The 21,455-nt window shown below is 42.7% G+C and overlaps 1 protein-coding gene across 1 annotated transcript in view; it reads right to left on the minus strand.

Annotated features, from left to right (window-relative positions):
* The window catches only part of LOC138947303 (collagen alpha-1(I) chain-like), a 65,433-nt gene extending 45,894 nt beyond the window's left edge, over positions 1-19,539 (minus strand). Inside the window, exon 1 of the mRNA XM_070318752.1 lies at positions 19,088-19,539. Coding sequence (XP_070174853.1) covers positions 19,088-19,196 — 109 coding nt within the window. The 5' untranslated portion in view covers positions 19,197-19,539. The remainder of the gene's footprint in view (positions 1-19,087) is intronic.
* Between the last annotated feature and the right edge of the window lie 1,916 nt (positions 19,540-21,455).

Genomic DNA, 21,455 nt, shown 5'->3' on the forward strand with positions numbered 1-21,455 from the left:
AAAAAGTAGTCAAATATTTACCCATACACATATTGTCTCATCTGATGATTTTTGGCTCACGTAAGTGTAGCCTATGCGATGCTAACTTTTGTCTGTCTGTGCGTGCGTGCGTGCGTATGTATGAATGTATGTATGTATGTATGTATGTATGTATGTATGTATGTATGTATGTATGTATGTATGTATGTATGTATGTATGTCTGTGGTAAAACTTTAACATTTGACTGAACACCGAAATACTAATTTTACTTGGTTATTATTCAAGCAACAGCTTCAAAGCATTGAAGCAATGATCAACATTTCGTCAGCATGTGTATCCAAAGAAAACGGGTGGTGGGGGGTTTTGGGGAGGTAAAAACAGCTGACTGGTTTGTTTGTGTGGTATGTAGACCAGGTCAGGGGTCAAGGTTAGGTCAGATCGCGTGAAGGATTGTGGTATAGATACAGTTATCACCGAGCTGCAGTTCGCCGATTCGGAGAAGACGACTCATGATTTCACATTGTTCGGTTTCGTAGCTCCAGAAAAATAGATAAAGAAGATACCAAAGGAGATTTCCTACAGGTTAATCTGCACAGCGTGTTTCCAGTGTCTGCGCGAGGAAGCGCTGTCGAAAGCGCAGTGTCGATCTGGCCATCTGGCAGTCGTGCCACAGACAGACAGATCTAGATCTAGTGTCTCGCACTCTTGGACCGTATCACTTATGCTGACTGTGTGAGTGTATGTGTGGGAGTGATTGAGTTTGTGTTACTGTTTGTCGATTTCTTACGTGAGCCTTGAAGGCTTCGCCTCTTGTTTGTTTAATGAATCAGTTGAGTAAATTACCTGTGACGATGATGCTGGAGGGGAGAAAGGGGGGGAGGGGGTTAGATGGGTAACCAAGGTCAAAGGGTAGCTACGGAAGGGTGGAGACAGATTGAGGGCATGGTTTCCTGCTGCGACTAATTTACTTCAAAGTGTTGCCAAAGTGTTGACAAAGTCATTCTTCCAACACACACGAAACACTATTTCAGAATAACCACAGGGAACTTGATGAAAAATTAATTAAATAGAACATGTACACCGGAAGAGAATCTATGTTGTCAAGATAACAACATTTTGCCAAAGCTGATGAAGTACGTGTGGTACGTGCTTGTGCGTTTTTTAGCATTCGGAAATTTAATTATCTCTTTAAACACTCTACACTTTCTTGCATTATTTCTTAGCAGCCGTGTGAAAGGTTGTCACATATAACAGTAAACTTAAGGATTATAAACGCTGTAATAATTTGGTACGTTCAGAAGAGCTGCATCAGGCTATTTGCAAACTCATTCAATGTAATACTGTCATATAAAAAAAAATCGATCCTTCTTGTGTTTGATGTTTTGAAACAAAACGTTGGCTTGCCTTTTCTTGCCTCACTTTTATTTATTTTTTTATTTATTTTTTTGTTTTTTTGTTGTAGGAGGAACAAGAACACCAACGAGGAAAAAATAAACGAAATTAAAAAAGAAAGAGAGAATGTATGAAGAACTTGCGATAAGCACACCGCAGACATCCAGTAAGTTTATCGCACGTGCTTATCGCTCTACAAGCACTATCTTCACGCCCGCTGTTCAACCTGAAAGTAGGTCACGGCCTCTGCTGGACTCTCTCACACAACATAACAACCGCACACACTGTGGTGCCTCACGTGCAAGAAGCGTGACAGCCTGTTACAAGACTCAGCAGAGAGGAGAGATGGGAACTGGTGATTGTATCACTTGAGGCGCCAGTAACAACATATCGTACGGGAGACTGTTAGGGGCTCCGCTCACATGTGTAACTTCAGCAGGGCTGGGATAATCTGCAGTGCGTCGTCGGTCCTGCTGAAGTTACATAGGTGAGCGGAGCCCCTTATGGGCAGAATATACCTGCGCAGAGTCAGCAGGACCGACGACGCACTGCAGAATATCCCAGCCCGCTACACATTGCGTGAAAGAAAAACAGGCCAAGTTCTCGTCATAATCCCCAACGCAGCATAAATAATATGCAGTGCGTCTTCTGTGCCGCTGACTCTGCGCAGGTATATTCTGCCCATAAGGGGCTCCGCTCACCTATGTAACTTCAGCAGGACCGACGACGCACTGCAGATTATCCCAGCCCGCTACACGTTGCGTGGAAGAAAAACAGGCGAAGTTTTCGTCATAATCCCCAACGCAGCATAAATATTATGCAGTGCGTCTACTGTGCCGCTGACTCTGCGCAGGTATATTCTGCCCATAAGGGGCTCCGCTCACCTATGTAACTTCAGCAGGACCGACGACGCACTACAGATTATCCCAGCCCGCTACACATTGCATGAAAGGAAAACAGGCCAAGTACTCGTCATAATCCTTATCGCGGCATAAATAATAGGCAGTGCGTCGTCTGTGCCGCTGACTCTGCGCAGGTATATTCTGCCCATAAGGGGCTCCGCTCACCTATGTAACTTCAGCAGGACCGACGACGCACTGCAGATTATCCCAGCCCGCTACACGTTGCGTGGAAGAAAAACAGGCCAAGTACTCGTCATAATCCCCAACGCAGCATAAATAATAGGCAGTGCGTCGTCTGTGCCGCTGAAACTGCGCAGGTATATTCTGCCCATAAGGAAGACTGTTGTGTACCGTATTCTCTGCAGTGTCTGGTCGAACGTTGTCGAGATGACTGCGATGTATGGGGAGTGTTTGTTGTTGGGTGGGGGGGGGGGGGGGGGGGGTGGGAGTTGGCATACTTCTGCAGTTAATGAGTGAGAAATGGGCCCTGGTACCTAGTACCTACGTAGTGACCCTGGTCAGTAATGGTCAGTTGCTGACAACTTTGAATTCTCAGGTGAATTGTCTGTGCTGGTTTAAGAGGATGGAACTATAAACTGCACTAAAAAAGAAGAGTTCAGTGCAAACACAGATATTCTGTTGCTATGCAGCAGAATATTATCTTTGGTGCAAGTGGTTCTGCCCGAATGAGACAAGAACGGAGACTGCTTGAAAGAAAAGGAAAAAGGGAAGAAAGGAAACGAGAACCCAAAGAAAGAAAAAACAGGGACGCCTTCTGACCAGAAAGTTTTCTCACACAAAGAATAGTTTACAGGAAGGGATTTGCTAGCAGAAAATAATGAGAAGAAAACACTTCTTTGCCAGTCATTCACCTCCCCCCCCCCCCAACCCTCACCACTGTTACCAGAGTCACATTACACCAACCTCCCAAACCCCCATCTCACCCAGTGCCCCCCCCCCCCAACCTCTTTATCTATCTCTCTTTTTTTCTTGCCACGTTGCACACATTCGCGCTTTTGCAGGGGCGGGGCGCAGGAAGTCGTTATTAGAATTTCAGGGGTTCACAGCCTGGCTACATAACAGACGCCCGCTGTGTTAAATTCTCGAATTTTGAAACGTCAGCGTCTTTTAGCCAAGAACTGGAGCAAATAATATGACAGCTTTGAAGTTGCAAGTCCGAGAGTGCACGATTCTACTTATTTGCACCAAGTAGACTGCAGCTCCTGGCATATTACACATTGCTTTTGGTCACCCTTGGTTTTGAATTGTTCTTTGGAAACTGGCTTTTTCTCCGTCCAAGAGAATCAGGCTCTTTGAAATATGACGTCAATCAATCAATATGAGGCTTATATCGCGCGTATTCCGTGGGTACAGTTCCAAGCGCAGGGATTTTTTTAAATTTTTTTAAATTTTTATTTTATGCAATTTATATCGCGCACATATTCAAGGCGCAGGGATTTATTTATGCCGTGTGAGATGGAATTTTTTTACACAATATATCACGCATTCACATCGGCCAGCAGATCGCAGCCATTTTGGCGCATATCCTACTTTTCACGGCCTATTATTCCAAGTCACACGGGTATTTTGGTGGACATTTTTATCTATGCCTATACAATTTTGCCAGGACAGACCCTTTTGTCAATCGTGGGATCTTTAACGTGCACACCCCAATGTAGTGTACACGAAAGGACCACGGTTTTTCGTCTCATCCGAAAGACTAGCACTTGAACCCACCACCTAGGTTAGGAAAGGGGGGAGAAAATTGCTAACGCCCTGACCCAGGGTCGAACTCGCAACCTCTCGCTTCCGAGCGCAAGTGCGTTACCACTCGGCCACCCAGTCCACGTATTACTCCTGCTTTAGAGAACACATTTAAAATGATCTTTTGTCAAGTTCTTACTTCGGAGAACCTAGTTCTTTGAACCATGGCATCTTGTTCTTGCATGGACACAATCATTAGCAGGACTACACTTCAATATACTTGGTCACGTGATATAAGCATTTGCTTGAGTGCGTGTCCTAGCTGTATATTTTTAACTGTTCATGCGAAGAAATTCTGAATAAAATTCTGTTTAAACCAATATACTTGCTTACTTGCTGAACTTTGTTTGACATAATTTGTTTAATCAGAAGTGAGTCGGTTACTGACGTGGTAGGGCACTCTGGACAATTACGTCCAAACACGAGTAAAAGGACATCATTATCGACAAACAGTTAAAACAGAACAATGGTAAACAATTAGGGCAAACAAGAATGGGTTCAGATGGGGGGGGGGGGGGGGGAGGGTGGTGGGGGTGGTGGAGAAGAGATAAGGAGGGGGGGGGGGGGGGTGTGACTATTCTTTAAAACACCAAGTTTATGACTGGCTTGTTGAGGACATTTAGGGAGAACATAAAAGATATGTTGTGTAAGCAGCCTTTTTCAACAGCGTGTTATTCGGGCTTAGAAATATGTGCGCAAAGCAGAGAAGCAAACTGGAATCGATACATGAATGCAAAACGGAAACGCTAAAGCTAAGACAGGCTAAATAGATAGGCGAAGGCAATACACAGGGACTGTGAAAGGTAGGTGGACCCTCCTTGAAATTGGTGTGCTTGGTTTAAACATAAGTTTATTTTAACAAAGGTTACAATCATGACATGTATACACAGTTCACAGGAACAGCAACAAGCTAGAAGCTTAAGTGTTAGTGACTGTTGTATCTTGTAAATATAATATCAAAGCAACAACTTCAGATGCAGCATTACAAAAAAAACCCAGACAGAAACATAAACCCTAATCAGTTCGACATTTCGCTGTTGCTGCTCAAGTTTTCCAAAACGTGTAGTAAGGGGGGCAACCGCGAAAGAGTGCTGTGTGCAAAAACCTGGAGCGGAACGGAACGGGAAGGCAAAGGCAAAAAACGGAGACGGCTGTTGCCAAAGAGTCTCGTAGCGTAGGCACTGGTATTTGGAGAGTTCCGTCAGAGACTATAGAGTATACAGTCTCTGTATACTCTAGTCTCTGGTTCCGTTTACCAAACCGCCCCTACTTTTTTTTTTATCTATAACAAATTATGAGCGACGAAGACCTACTATTTCACTTACACTTCGTGTCATGGCTTGTGTAGTTATCACGGGCGCCATTGCACTGCGTAATGTTTTTGTTTATTTAAAATGTCAAACCCCAACGTCTACGGTTTCCAGGGCCGGACTACCGGGGGGGTTATGGGGGTTGCGCAACCCCCCCCCTAGCCTAAACATGTACCTTACTTATTTAATTTTTTTTTTATTATTGCTTATTTTATGCCGTTTCATGCAAGGAGCGACCATTTTCCTATCTCAGAATATGACCTACCCATCAGCTTCAGGGGGCTTCGCCCCCTGACCCCCACAACGAGGGGGGGGGGGGGGGTTCTAGGGTTTCCGGACCCCCCCCCCAGCCAAAAAATAAAAATATTGAATGAGGTATGCATTTCTTTATTTTACATTGAGTTTCAATTTTTGGGGTATTAATCAGTGACAAAATCTGCTGCCTGAAACTGGTAATGATCATCCTCAGAATGCACCAGATTGCACCATTTTGCATCCTTTTTTTCAAAATTTTCCGGGGGGCATGCCCCCGGACCCCCCTAGCAAGCTAGGCGCTTTGCGCCGTCGGCTCGGCGCTTTGAGCCTTCACACCCATATCTTCACAATATACTTTTGGAAAAAAAACCCTCATAAAATGAACTGATCCGCACCTGCCGCCAGGGGGGACATCCCCCTGGGCCACCACTTGCAACCCCCCCCCCCCCTCTTCGCCTAGTCCGGCCCTGGTTTCACTATACCCCCTCCTCAAACACTCCACCCCCCTCCCCCCCCCTCCCCTCTTCCCGACGCAAAATCACTTGTCGATTTGAGCGAACCGTTTTTTTCTTCTCAAAATGCTAGTCTGATACCCAAAGCACGCAACACTGTCTATAAAGATGGTCTAAGGATGTGGAGGTTGGGGGAAAGGGGGGGGGAGGGGGGGGTAGGGGTGAGGGTAGTGGTGATGGTAATGTCCTTTCGAACAATGCATTTGCCTTAGATATTGCACATGTTTATTTTACTGAATTAGTGTACAAAGCGTACGGCGATTTCCTTCTACGGCTTACAATTTCAGAAAGCACTTCCAAAAGAAACCGTTCGTCATGGTACTTCAGCTTTCAAAACTGCAGAACAAAGAAAAGCAAAATTCGGTGCAGAAAGTTTAACTTGACACAGACGGGGGGAACACAGCAGCCAACCGACAACCAGGACAAGGCTTGCCTCGAAGACGATGAACCATGCAAAATGTAGAAGTCTGTGAAGCTTTGCTTTCACACCCAATCTACATTCTTTCGGCCCAGCACCGGCAGGGTCTACCTTCTCCTTCCCACGAAAGCCTGGCTGATACTACTTACTATTCAGGTCACGTCTTGTTTCCTACCATATCGCACCTTTTTTCTCGACATAATGTTGTGCTGGTTTTTCTGCCTGCTGAGTGTATTGGGGGGGTAAACTGGTAATGTAATCACATACATGGTACACGGAGCGAGAACACGTTTGCCCCCAACCCTGTTTTGTTGAGTCTGCGAGTTACAACATTACAACGCAGGAGCGGGTAGGGGTAGGGGTACAGGGCCGGACCAAGTTCGTTTGAGGGGGGGGGGGGGGGGGGTTCCAACTGAAGGCAGGGGTCCAAAGTCCACATTTTTTTTCTCTGAGAGGTACATTGGATGGCCAGGGGGGGGGGGGGGAACCCCTGGAACCCCCCCCCCCCCCCCCTCAGATCCGGCCCTGGGGTAAGAGGTGGCGGTTGCGTGGGGATTTAAGAATAGGGATGAGGGTATGTCTGCGAGTGTATTTGCATGGGTGAAACCAATTTGTATTCCATAATTGTTTGTTTGTTTGTTTGTTTGCTTAACGCCCAGCCGACCACGACGGGCCATATCAGGGCGGTGCTGCTTTGACATATAACGTGTGCCACACACAAGACAGAAGTCGCAGCACAGGCTTCATGTCTCACCCAGTCACATTATTCTGACACCGGACCAACCAGTCCTAGCACTAACCCCATAATGCCAGACGCCAGGCGGAGCAGCCACTAGATTGCCAATTTTAAAGTCTTAGGTATGACCCGGCCGGGGTTCGAACCCGGCACGACCTCCCGATCACGGGGCGGACGCCTTACCACTAGGCCAACCGTGCCGGTTTCCATAATTGTAAACCATGTGGTTGTTTTATGTGATGTCCATGTATATATATTTACATATATTGTAAAATATCAGAAAAATGATTAAAAAAAAACACGAACATAAAAGAAAGGATGGGGATGAGGGATGGATGGGGTACTTGCATGGGAATGATTTGAACATGAGGAGAAGAATGTACGAGGAAGGCAAACGCTGAGAAGGAAGGACTGAAGTAAGGAAGAAGGTATGACGGCTTACTAGTGCCAAAACCTCATAATTGAAATTATCAAGGGAAAATTAGTAATTTTCCCTTGATAATTACCATTTTCAGGTGTTTATTACTAATTTTCCCGGGAAAATTACTAATTTTCCCGGGACGGGGATGTAGCTCAGTCGGTAGCGCGCTGGATTTGTATCCAGTTGGCCGCTGTCAGCGTGAGTTCGTCCCCACGTTCGGCGAGAGATTTATTTCTCAGAGTCAACTTTGTGTGCAGACTCTCCTCGGTGTCCGAACACCCCCGTGTGTACACGCAAGCACAAGACCAAGTGCGCACGAAAAAGATCCTGTAATCCATGTCAGAGTTCGGTGGGTTATAGAAACACGAAAATACCCAGCATGCTTCCTCCGAAAGCGGCGTATGGCTGCCTAAATGGCGGGGTAAAAACGGTCATACACGTAAAAGCCGTGGGAGTTTCAGCCCATGAACGAACAAACAAACACTTACTAACTTTCACCTGTTAATTACTGATTTTTAGTTTTGGCTCACTTTCTGACGGATTGCTAGTGCCAAAGCTAAAAATTAGTAATGTTCCCGTGAAAATGAGTAACTAACAGGAGAAAACAGTAACTGACAGCGTTAATTAGTAATTATCACGTGATAATGGGTAACCCCAGGTTTTGGCACTAGTAAGCCGTCATAGGGCTTACTAGTGCCAAAACCTCTTAATTGTAATTATCAAGGGAAAATTACTAATTTTCACGTGTTAATTACTAATTTTCCCGGGAAAATTACTAACTTTCACCTGTTAAATACTAATTTTTAGTTTTGGCTCACTTCCTGACGGATTGCTAGTGCCAAAACTAAAATTTAGTCATTTTCCCGTGAAAATTACTAATTATCCCGTGAAAATGAGTAACTAACGAGTGAAAATAGTAACTGACAGCGTTAATTAGTAATTATCACGTGATAATGGGTAACCCCAGGTTTTGGCACTAGTAAGCCGTCATAAGAAGGAAGAAATGGGAACCAGACGGAGAATAAGTGCTATTCCACCCTGTGTCTGATGTGGCTGAAAACACCTCAGCGCGGAGGGGTTTTGCAGCCATCGCAGTGAAGATAAAGAGGGACAATTAGTCTCGGCTCGCGCGGCAGCAAGCAGGATGTCTCTAGACTGATTCAATGCTTTCGTCAAAGTTCTTTCCCACGCGTCTGAACTGAAAGATATGGCGTGGTTCATAACTTCAAATGATTTTTGTCCAGGAGGCACTGAGAGAGAGAGAGAGAGAGAGAGAGAGAGAGAGAGACAGACAGGCAGACAGACAGACAGAGACAGACAAACATAAAGAGAGAGATAGAGACTGAGAGAGAGAGAGAGAGAGAGAGAGAGAGAGAGAGACAGACAGACAGACAGAGACAGACAGACATAAATAGACACAGACAGACAGACGAATAGAGGGAAAAGGCAACAGAAGGTCCTTCAATAATTATGAAAAGTAGCTTTCTTATCAAAATGAGAGAGAGAGACACAAACACACACACACAGACACAGAGAGAGGTAGACAGACGGGTGGATAGACAGACAGACAAACAGACAGACAGACAGACAGACAGAGACAGACAGACAAAAAGAGAGACAGAGACAGACAGACAGAAAGAGAGAGATATGAGACTGAGAGAGAGAGAGAGAGAGAGAGAGAGAGAGAGAGAGAGAGAGAGAGAGAGAGAGAGATAGACACTAAGACAGAGAGAGGGAGACAGTCATACAGGCAGAGACAGAGAATAGGAGACAGAGAGGGAGAAAGAGAGAGAAAAAACAGAATGGGAGACAGAGGTCTACAGCGCAGAACACTGGACTTCGAAAAGCGAGAACGAAAGCGCGTTGATGGGTAAAACTAAAGACGACACTAAAGGGTTGCGGAAAATCAGGGGCAGCTCAGAATGAAACGTGAAGTCTTAGACTGTATGGGTTTCATGTGTGCTCTGGAATTTCAGTATGCTGGGTGCCAGACGCAGAGAAAATGTCACTCAAGTAACCACAAGTGTCGAAGCGGTTCCATTCTTCTCCGTGATTTACGTAACATTCCAGACACGATACAGAATGTTCTATGAAGACTGCACGGAACCTTAGGTCAATAGGGTTCAGGGATGGCCAAATCTCAAATTTTGTACTGGCCAGCCGGGCGAGTAACTTCAAGAAAGTCACTAGCCCGCCAGAAATTGTGCTGGCCCGGTACACACCACAGTTGCTGCATTCGAAGTGTTTATAACGCTTTGCGGAAACTAGATAGTACAACCAGAAGTGTTGCCGGCAGTTGACCAGAATTTTCACTGGCCAGCCGGGCGAATTGCCAGGCAATTTCTACTAGCCCGGCGGATTTTTGCTCGCCCCTGGCGATCGGGCGGCCGATTTAGCCATCCCTGTAAACAAGCTTTGTTTTGCGGTCTCCAAGCAGACACTTATGAGCAGTACATTTTGCCTGTTTGTATGCAAACTAAAACATGACGAAACATTAGGACGTACAAACTGAATGGGTTTGCGGTCAGCATCAACAGCACAATGTCATATAAACATATATTGCTATTTCATATGTTACGTGGATTTCCATTGGTCAATTGGGCAAAACTGAGCTCAGTGCAAAAGTGATATCGACGACATTTCCGTCGATATCAGTTTTGATATCGACGACCTCTTTATTGCTTCCCCACTTCAAAAACAAAAACACCTAAATTTAAAAACAAACAAATATATATGAAAATGTAATGATCCCAGAATTTAGTTGAGCAAGTGACTAAAGACTTTTTGAAAGAAAAGACATTTGAAAATACTGAAAAGTACAAGAAAATAGTGAACAAAAAGAAATAATAATCAGAGGGAGGGATATGGAACAGCCAAAACTGAGACAAATACGTTTGTAATTTCTTTACAGTAAATACAACGTGTCCAGAGAATTAGCAATATATCTAACATCTAACATTGACTGACTGTGTGATGATATCTTCTGCTATTGGTCTGTTTCGACAGTGATATCAAAATCTCGACCTCCGGTCTCTATTTTGATATCACTGTCTCAACAGACCATAGCAGAAGATATCATCACACAGTCCGTCAATATTGGGTAGTATTAGTTTTAAAATGATTTGTTTTAATTGCGGTCTCCAAGCAGACACTTATGAGCAGTACATTTTGCCTGTTTGTATGCAAAACTAAAACATGACTAAACATTAGGACGTGGCGGTCAGCATCAAGAGCATAATGTCATGTAAACATTTATTAGTTTTAAAATGCTTTGTTTTAATTGCTGTCTCCAAGCAGACCCTTATGAGCAGTACATTTTGCCTGTTTGTATGCAAACTATGACAGATAATTTGACACATGCTTTCGGTCCGGCAATGGAACGAACAATGCGGAAACAAACACTACTGTAAATGATGGTTTGGGTAAGTCGGAAATGGTTTCCAGAAACTGGGAAAGAAAGAAAGAGAGTTGTGTCGTGTTGTGTGTATAGGTGTGGGTGTCGTCGGCTGGGTAAGGATGAGTGTGTGTGATGGTTTGTAGTTGGTCGTTTACGAACAGATGCTTCAAAATGACAGTTCCCATCTTTTAACAAACGTATATATATATATATATATATATATATATATATACGACTTGTGTCTGTGTATCTGTGTGTCTGTGTGTCTATCTGTGTCTTCGCGATGCACGGCCAAAGTTCTCGATGGATCTGCTTCAAATTTGGTGGGCTTATTCACAGAGACCCCGGACACAACCTGGTCGATGAGATATTTCAACACGTGCTCTCAGCGCGCAGCGCTGAACCGATTTTGGTTCCACCTCAGCTACCCGGGCCCCCATACCGACACACCAAAGCCGCTACACCACATCACAACGCCAAAGTTCTCGGTGGATCTTTTTCAAACTGATTTGGACACCGTATTCAGCTACACCCCGGACACAATATCATCGATGAGATATTTCAACACGTGCTCTCAGCGCGCAGCGCTGAACCGATTTTGGTTTTTGTGTTCATTTCACCATTATAAGTAACTCTTCCTTATCTTCTCCAGGTTTTCAGCGTTTACCTCCCTTCCTTCGTATGGTGCACTATAGTATGAGTGGGGCATCTTCGGATATTCCCGGCGTTCTGTTACTATTTTTAGAAGGTCACCGCAGTGTCCAGAACGTAAATTGGACCCGTAAATTATCCTCACTGTAAAAGTACAAAGGTCGAATCAATTTATAGCCACGCGAAAAATACACTGTCATCTATCTCTCTATATATACGGCTTCTCTGTGTTTGTGTGTGTGTGTGTGTGTGTCTCTCTCTCTCTATGTGGGCAACACCTGGGGATTGTTCAGTTCTGTTTGTGATGTGGTCTGGCGGCTTTTGTGTATTTGTATGTACTGGCCTTCCTTCGAGAAGCCATAACAGATCAAAAGGGGTTAGAGATAAGCTCTAAATTGCTCAATCCTGTTTGAGTGGAGTTCGCCTCTAAAGGGGATTAACACGGTTACATTCGTCGACAAGGATGGGACTCGATATGGTCAGGAATGGCATTATGGCCACTGAATCATTTTCGTGCTTGTTCCCATTCCACGAATCTGGGAGGGACCTAAGTACTTCTTCCCGGCGAAGCCGGCTACCCGGCGAAGCGGGTATTCATTCTAGTATATATATATATATATCCCATGACCTCCCTTCTTTGTCTCTGTTACTTCAGTATGGGTATATATGTTGTATTTTTATAGCTCAATAAATACATCATGGACTCCAAAAAATATATGATAGTGCAGATTCCGATTTGGGCAAAGGACTACTTTCCTCCCGACCACACATTTGTATGAAGTTCTAAAATCGTATTGCACGGCTCAGAAAACCATATCAGTTGCACGCAAAAATGAATCTCAGAACTGATCTGATGTATGAGATGCAATAAGCAAAAGTTTCTTTCATTATGAAAACAATGCAGGTCGAAAAAAACGAACATTCAACTTACAAGATAACCAGATGCTAGCGAACCAAAACAAAAACACGAGTACCCTCCCCTTGCATCGTTAGCAGACGACTTTTGAGAATCTGTCGGTAGTGTGTTTTGCCGGTGTGCGCCTTCAGCTATCAAACATCGGCTGTTTCACGTGTTTTGCGAGCAAGTCTACTCTTTTGCCTGGCTCTGCAGTAAGTCCACATATTTTTCCGTAATCCAGTCATATTCCTTCAAAATGCAATCAATCGGCGGTGACAGACGTGTCGGTCGCGTTTTCCTCTCACTCATACCAGTTTAAGTTCATCCATGCAAACACACTCGCAAAACAGTTTATCACGTAGATACATTTCAAATAGGGAGCAAATGGTTAAATCTAAACCTACATATTTGTTCCCTAAGATTTGCTTCTCTGTCAATAAGCCTAATTACACACGTTCGAGAAAAACAACGTGGAATCAATTCTGAATCGAGTAAGCCAAATGGGTCCCAAACCCGTTTCGCCCGTTCTGCCGACCTGAAACGCAAAACAAAAGAATTGTGCGCTTCAACTAAATTAATTTCTATTCGACTTCATTACTTTCTTGCAACTTATGAACCTTTACTTAAAGCTTTTAAATGGTCTGAAAGTAGTGTTACCGCGTACTTATCGATGCACTCATTCGTTTTATTTTTTCAGCGACGGTCACTTAGTTTAAGGTTGCAAAAGGGCTAAGTCTCGCTGGCAACAGTTTTACCCTGCACAGATCGCAACAGTGCCGCTAGTAGTCTACACTTTGTGTTTGATGGTAGAATGGGATATACAGATTACAACACTCGTGGTTTTTTATATGGCTTGTATTTCAGTCAAGACCCAGCGGGAATATCAATCGAGAGACACTCGCCAGAGGCTCGTGTCTCCCGATGATATTCATCCGCTGGGTCTTGACTGAAATACAAGCCATATAAAAAACCACTCGTGTTGTAACCTATACATATATATATATATATGCATATCCTTCGAATCAAAGGTGCAGTTCTTTTAAAAATCCCTTTCTAATTTATTCTATTCCTGTAAGGTCTCATCTAAGATCCCGAGTACTTTTCGACGAGTGTCCCATCACTAGCGAATACACAACATCACCCTACAAACAGTCTTAGTAACAATATAGTCAATCTAAATAACACAGTGACTGTGGTGAGATGAACACAGTTGAAAAACAAAGCAATTCTGTACTGTTAATTAATGTTATTAATATATTATTGATTCCACTTGTGATCCTTAGCGTACAATTATTCCACTTCCACACAGCGTGTCCTGCCTCCTAACTATTGTGTTCTCTGGTCTAAGGCTGGCAAAAACATAAAGAAGCATTAAAAAGACTCACGACTAAACATTAAGACGGACAACCAAAAAACGGGTTGGCCATTATCATCAACAACGCTATGTCATGTAAACATTCATTAGTTTTGAAAAAAACCAAACATGGCAAGAAATCTGCGGAAACGTCATGTGTTTATCTGACTGCATGAGGTCATACTTTGTTGCTGGATGACATAATCGCTCCTGAGGGGTATAATGTATAAGTATCCGACCGGAAGGAGTTAATTGCATGTTTCCTGCATCAACACATGTCTCGTCACACCCAGTCTATAAGTTTCCCCCCTATGACGTAATCCTAACCCCTATTACACATGCGTTCGACAATTCGCGTCACCTGTGTACACAATGACGGCATGAAGCAGCATGCAAACGGTGTTGGTTTTGGCTCGGTGCTACATCGGTATGCCAGGTGTCACCTGGAATTCTCACTGGCCTCGAGCCAGTACCGTTTGCCAAGAACAAGGAGATGAGATGACGAGAAAGTGATAGTGATAGAACTTGGCCTGACATGATCCACGAGCGAGTGTTGTCTTAACGGCCAAAATATGTCTGGATTGATCAATTGTTGATTGCGTGTACATCGCATATCTTTGCTCCGTGTAAATGCTTTATTTTGACTGTCTTCGGTTATGAAATTTCTATTTATTTTTTAGTTTTACAAAGATTTGAAAACAAGTCTGCACTGATTTTTTTGTTCTGTTTTTGTTTTTGTTTTGTTTAGTGTTTGAACCAATGAACATTTATTATAAAACTTCGCAGTGTGTGCTGTTTCCTATCGCATGTAGCATCGACGTCATCATCAACAACAACAACAACAACAACAACAACAACAACAACAACAACAACAACAACAACAATGATCACAGCCTCAACAAAGCATTATTTACGCTACTGAGCAACTTCAGCTTCCAGAGCGCCCGTCTCACCTCACGCTATCACAAGTCAAAGGGAAACAACTCACACCCTCAAACACGTAGTTGCAGACGACATTCGATATCGACTCGATATCGACTCTAAATGTTCCAGTGTATAGAATTGGGGAAAGAAACTATTGCCAACATGTACTTCCTAATGTGAATTCAACTAATTAACAAGTGGATAAATATCAACTGTGTTGCTACGATGAAATACTGAAGCACTTCATACACATAGAACGGTTTTCTGCAGCGTTATCATTTTCATAGACCAGAGACTGCTGACGTGGCATAATATTCTCTAGAGTTTCTCTGCCTCAGCGTATCGCGTCTGAAACCTCAAACAGCACGAAAATAAAAAAAATAAAAAAAATATAAAATAGAATTTGGGGGGCTAGGTAGGGGGCGTTTCCTTCTTGGTTTATTTGGGGTTGGCGTTACTACATCTCGTCTGACATTATGGCTTCTACCACGTCTTAGGAAACTTGCAAAATACAGTCATGGATGCAGACCTTGACTGAACATTTTCAGGGTCACGACCTGCTAATGTCGTTACCAGTCTTGCATATATCTGGCAAGAAATACGGGCGTGACCTTTACGAATTGTGTGAAACTACGAACGTGTAACTCATTGAAGGTGCATCTGAAGGTGCATCTGCTTGTGACAGAAACTTGTCGCATACTCCGGTTCAAAATGTTCCGGAGCAGGGTCTAGATGCGCAATAGTTAAGGCCAAAAAAAAAAATAGTCTGTTTACGGTAACCCGACCGACCCTATTTTTTTCGCGCGACCCTAGACTTTTTTTTTGGCATTTGGGGGAAAAAAAATAAAAAATCTTTTGTTGACCCTATTTTTTGGGCCTATGTTACCGTAAACAGACCTTTTTTTTTGGCCTAAGTAGGCACCGTGCTTGCTGCTCAGCTAAGTTTGCTTGTATTGATTGCGTAATCAGTACGCGCAACAGATTCTGTCGGTACTCAGAACTGTTAGATAACGGTGCAGTCAAAATCTAAAGAGGCGTTGGAGGTATGCGTGTGAGAATGGGGGTGGGGTGTGGGGTTTGGGGGTTGGTTCGGGGATAGGGGGGAGGGAGGGCTGGTAGGGTGGAGATGATGTACGGAAGTAGTGTGAAGTGAGTATGATAAGGTGGATGTTTGAGACCTTGAAAAAGGAAACTCCATCGAGTAAATAAAAAGGTAATTACTAACACGGTCACGGTCATTATTCATATTAATTTGATCAGTTGAGTCTAATTATCAATTACTTTTGATCTCATGTGTTTACTTTTTGTGACTTTGAATTTGAATTAATTAAATCTTGTTTAAGTCCTTGTTTTTGTTTCTGTTATTATTTTAGTTAGCAGGTCTAGTTGAGCACGTATTAAGTATCATGTACCCACTACTAGTCATTGTGCATTTTAGTTAATGGACTGATGATGTCATTTGTATGGAGTCGACGCACGTGCGAGGATATGTATGTGTGGGAGGGGGGGGGGGGGCGCGGGAGATGGAAGCTTGCTGTATGTTATGTAATGTATATATTGTGTGTGATACGTGGAAATGTGATACTATTTATTTGCATGTATGATACAGGTACAAATGTGATAATTGTAGGCTTATACTAGTGATTACTGTGTGTGATACATGAAATGTGATATGAATGCTGTTTTTATATGTTATACTCTCACTTTCTCCCAAGCGCAAGACAAATTCTTCCATGAAAATTGAAGCCAATAAAATTTGAGTTGAGTTGAGTTGAGAGTTGATCTTCAACAGTGGCGTTGGGAAGAAGGATGAGAAATGTCGAGAGAGAAAGGTTGCATTTCTTTCAACACAAACATGTGTCGAGGCTTGTCGAGGGGATCCCTGGAAGCACAACATTGTGCTACAGTTTAATGTATTAAAATGTTATGTATTCATGCATTCATTTATCTATGTATTAACTCATTCATTTATTTATTTTTATTCATTTATTTTATTTTATTTATATGTATAGGTTACAACACGAGTGGTTTTTTATATGGCTTGTATTTCAGTCAAGACCCAGCGGATGAATATCATCGGGAGACACGAGCCTCTGGCGAGTGGCTCTCGATTGATATTCCCGCTGGGTCTTGACTGAAATACAAGCCATATAAAAAACCACGAGTGTTGTAATCTGTATATCCCATTCTACCATCAAACACAAAGTGTAGACTACTAGCGGCACTTTTGCGATCTGTGGAGTGTGAAACAGTGTTTTCAGCGAGACATGGCCTTTTTGCAACCTTAAACTAAGTGACCGTCGCTGAAAAAATAAAACGAATGAGTGCATCTATAAGTACGCGGTAACACTACTTTCAGACCGTTTAAAAGCGTTAAGTAAAGGTTAATAAGTTGCAAGAAAGTAATGAAGTCGTATAGAAATCCATTTAGTTGAAGCGCACAATTCTTTTGCGTTTCAGGTCGGCGGAACGGGGAAACCGGTTTGGCCCCCATTTGGCTTACTCGACTCGATTCAGAATCGATTCCACGTTGTTTTTTTCGAACGCATTATTATACAATTAGTCTTATTGACAGAGAAGCAAATTTTAGGGAACACATATGTAGATTTAACCATTTGCTCCCTATTTGAAATGTATCTACATGATAAACTGTTTTGCGAGTGTGTTTGCATGAACCTAAACTGGTATTGATGCGATGAAAACAGGACCCAAGTCTGTCACCGCCGCTTGATTGCATTTTGAAAGAATATGACTGGATTACGGAAAAATACACACATGTTAAGTTCTTAGATACCTTCATCGCCAATGTGGACTTACTGCAGAGCCAGGCAAAAGAGTAGACTTGCTCGCAAAACACGTGAAACAGCTGATGATAGCGAAGCCCAACCGTGCCAGGTAAGGACGGTCTGACAGATTCTCAAAAGTCGTCTGCTAACGAAGCAAGGGGAGGGTACTCGTGTTTTTGTTTTGGTTCGCTAGCATCTGGTTATCTTGTAAGTTGAATGTTCGTTTTTTCCCACCTGCGTTGCTTTCATAATGAAAGAAACGTTTGCTTATTGCATCTCATACATCAGATCAGTTCTGAGATTCATTTTTGCGTGCAACTGATATGGTTTTCTGAGCCGTGCAATACGATTTTGGAACTTCATACAAATGTGTCACATTGTTCGGCGCGAGGTCAAAGGTCGGGAGCAAAGTAGTTCTTCGCCCAAATCGGAATCTGCACTATCATATATTTTTTTGAGTCCATGATGTATTTATTGAGCTATAAAAATACAACATATATACCCATACTGAAGTAACAGAGACAAAGAAGGGAGGTCATGGGATATATATATATATATATATATATATATATATATATATATATATATATATATATATATATATATATATATATATATATGTATTCATGCATTCATTTATTAATCTATGTATCGATTTATGTATTTATTTAAATATTTATCTATTTAAGTATATGTAGTTGTTTTATCGTTTTATCTTTTTGTATATGTATTCATTCATTTATTTATTGACAGGTTTTTATTATGCCGAATAGGCGACTCACTTAGATGCTGTCTTTATTTAGTATTTGGCATTTATTTGTTTACTAATTTAGTAATTTATTTATTGTTTATCGTCATGTTATTATACTGTTCATCATCATAGTTTAATTTGTTCAGGTTCCTTTATTCTAATAAACTACTCTCCTTGATTCTTCGCTCTTCTTATATTTCTTCAATTATTGATTTGATTTCTATTATTTTCAAATTTGCACAACAAATAAGAGTCAACATTTTAATTGAGAAAACAGAAGAAAAAACATCCTTTAATAAGAGCCAGAATATGGAGTCCAAATACTCTAAAGTCAGTCCATGGTCGAATGATTCAAGCCAACGCCCTCACCGCAAAGCCATCCGCGACATTACACCAAAAGTCCCACAGGCGACAGACAATTTTGACACTAGACTTGTGAAAATGTTAATCGACAGGTCAAGGACCGTTGCTAGGGGTGATCGAGGGAAGGGGTGGAAGGGGGGGGGGATAGGCTAGATGTGAACACACGAAGCACTGACCCACATACGCAAACCCGCCATGATCGATGATTTACATGCAAATAAAACATTCAACAAATTTAAATAAATAAAAAAATCAGAAATAAAATCGACTCACCCCCTTTTGGCTCATTTTCAACGTCTTCCGTGGGCGCCGCCGAGATGGTGGCCACGTACACAACTATAAGCAGCAAGACGCCATTTTGAAGTCTGCTCATTCCCATCATGTTTTCGCGCTATTCTTTCAGTCGCGCCCCCGCCCCAGACCACTAAACCATCCGTCAGCAGATGGAAGACTTGGTCCGGACCTCGGAGCTGCTGAGCGGACACAAAATGTCCGTCAGTCAATCAGTTCTTGCGACACAACAAAAGGCTGTGTTGGATAACACGGTCAAGCGCTGCTCGAAGCGAGAGGGAGGATTGAACCCTCCTCCGCTGCAACGCTAGGTCCCTACACAGCCGTGGTGGCGGTTTCTGGTGGTGGTGGTATATTTGTGTGTGTTCTCGTGGTAGTGCCGTGGTTCGGCACAGCAGTCCTTACCACCAGAACTGCCAGCAACAACTGGTATAGAGCACCATCCAGTTTTAATCTCAGAACACTCTCTTTTCAGCCAACCAGGGGCCTCGTTACATCGCGAGCCCGGCTGTGATCGCCGCGGAAGCTGTCAGTCAAAGTGGCGACCTGGAAGAGGTTCTGTACTGCTGGAAGCTTGAAAGCCACGGAGGAAACCGCTGTCTGGCACCTGTCTGCTGAGTTTGAGTGACGGCTCTATGCAAATGTGGGACGCTGCAACCAGTTTTTGTGTTGATGCTTGCGTGAAAGTGTTGTGTCTGCGCTGCGGCTGTGGGTACTCGAACGATGCCTCAAGTTGTCAGTTGTTGCGATGTGTAGTATTACCACCAGCTTTTCTTTCACAGAGCTTTTTTTAATGGTTTAATTTTTTGGCTTGTGAGAAAACTGCTTGGAGGTGCAGTAAAGACGAGCATTATGAGTGTTATATTTTTAGGAAAGGCAGTGATATAGATTTAGCAGAAAATCCCAAGAGAACATGTATAAATCATTCATATTGCCAAGTATTGATTACGCAGACGTTGTATGGGATAATTGCACTACCGGATTGGCAGATGAATTAGAAGGTCTTCACTTAGAGGCAATACGAACTATTATTGGAACAGTTCGAGGAACAAGTCACCGAAAATTATATCAAGAATCGGGTTTTACTACACTCTCTGAACGACGCAAACGCCATAAATTAATATTATTTCATAGAATTGTTCATAACAAAGTTCCCCCTTATTTAAGTGCTGAACTCCCACCTCTCGTATCTGCAGAAAACCCGTATCACAGGAGACGCCCATTAGAACGCAAGATTCCATCGTATAAAACAGAATTGTATAAATCATCGTTTTTCCCATCAACAACACACCTATGGAATGCCTTGCCTGATGAAATCAAACTTATCGAATCCATAAGCCAATTTAAAAGATATTTAACTGCTAACGATCCAGTTGTGCCACTGTATTTTTATATTGGAGAACGACAGGTCCAAGTGATTCACAGTAAATTAAGGTTAGGCATGACCGATTTAAACCAGCACCTAGTCGATAGGCATTTGAGTAATAATCCAGCGTGTGCCTGTGGCCACGCATCAGAAGACGTAAAACACTTTCTTTTAGATTGCCCTCAATACGATAGAGACCGAACCAGAACAATAAGTACTCTCCCCACTGATCAAATTACGATATCAACACTCTTATTTGGTGATGCAAGTTTGTCAAAAGAATTAAATGAATCTGTTTTTGATACAGTCCAGGAATATATTATTTCAACTGGCCGACTTGGGGCAAAACGAATTTGAGTGCAGTATGCCCCATTCATTATAGATAATTTAAGTCTAAATTTAATTAAGAAGTTATAGCGATTGTTATTGGTATATGCAATTGTGATGTATACTTATGTACTCTCTCTCTCTCTCTCTCTCTCTCTCTCTCTCTCTCTCTCTCTCTCTCTCTCTCTCTCTCTCTCTCTCTCTCTCTCTCTCTCTCTCTCTCTCTCTCTCTCTCTCTCTCTCTCTCTCTCCCTCTCTCTCTCTCTCTCGCTTACTCTCCCTCTCTCTCCCTCTTCTTTCCGCCTATCTCTCTTTCCCTTTTATATTCTTTGTCCATTCTATTGTCGTGTCCTGTCTCCATTATGCCTTTGCTTTTGTCAAATATGTATATATATTATGTATGTTTGCACATTTTGTTTGTGTCTCGTTTGTTTTGGTTTAAAAAGTACTTGTCGAAGTCTCGTCGCAAGTTATCGTAATCCATAATTATGTTAAATTCTTCCGTTAGGGTCACCACCATAAGCTTAAGCTTGTTGTTGACCCTTAACATGTATCATGTTCAAATACCTACTAATTGTTGAATAAACACTGTTCAAACCAAAGGCAGTGATGCTGCTTTGCTCCACTTTGCGTTTGGCCAGAGCAAAACCACAGACG

Source organism: Littorina saxatilis, linkage group LG14, assembly GCF_037325665.1.
Source record: "Littorina saxatilis isolate snail1 linkage group LG14, US_GU_Lsax_2.0, whole genome shotgun sequence".
NCBI lineage: Eukaryota > Metazoa > Mollusca > Gastropoda > Littorinimorpha > Littorinidae > Littorina > Littorina saxatilis.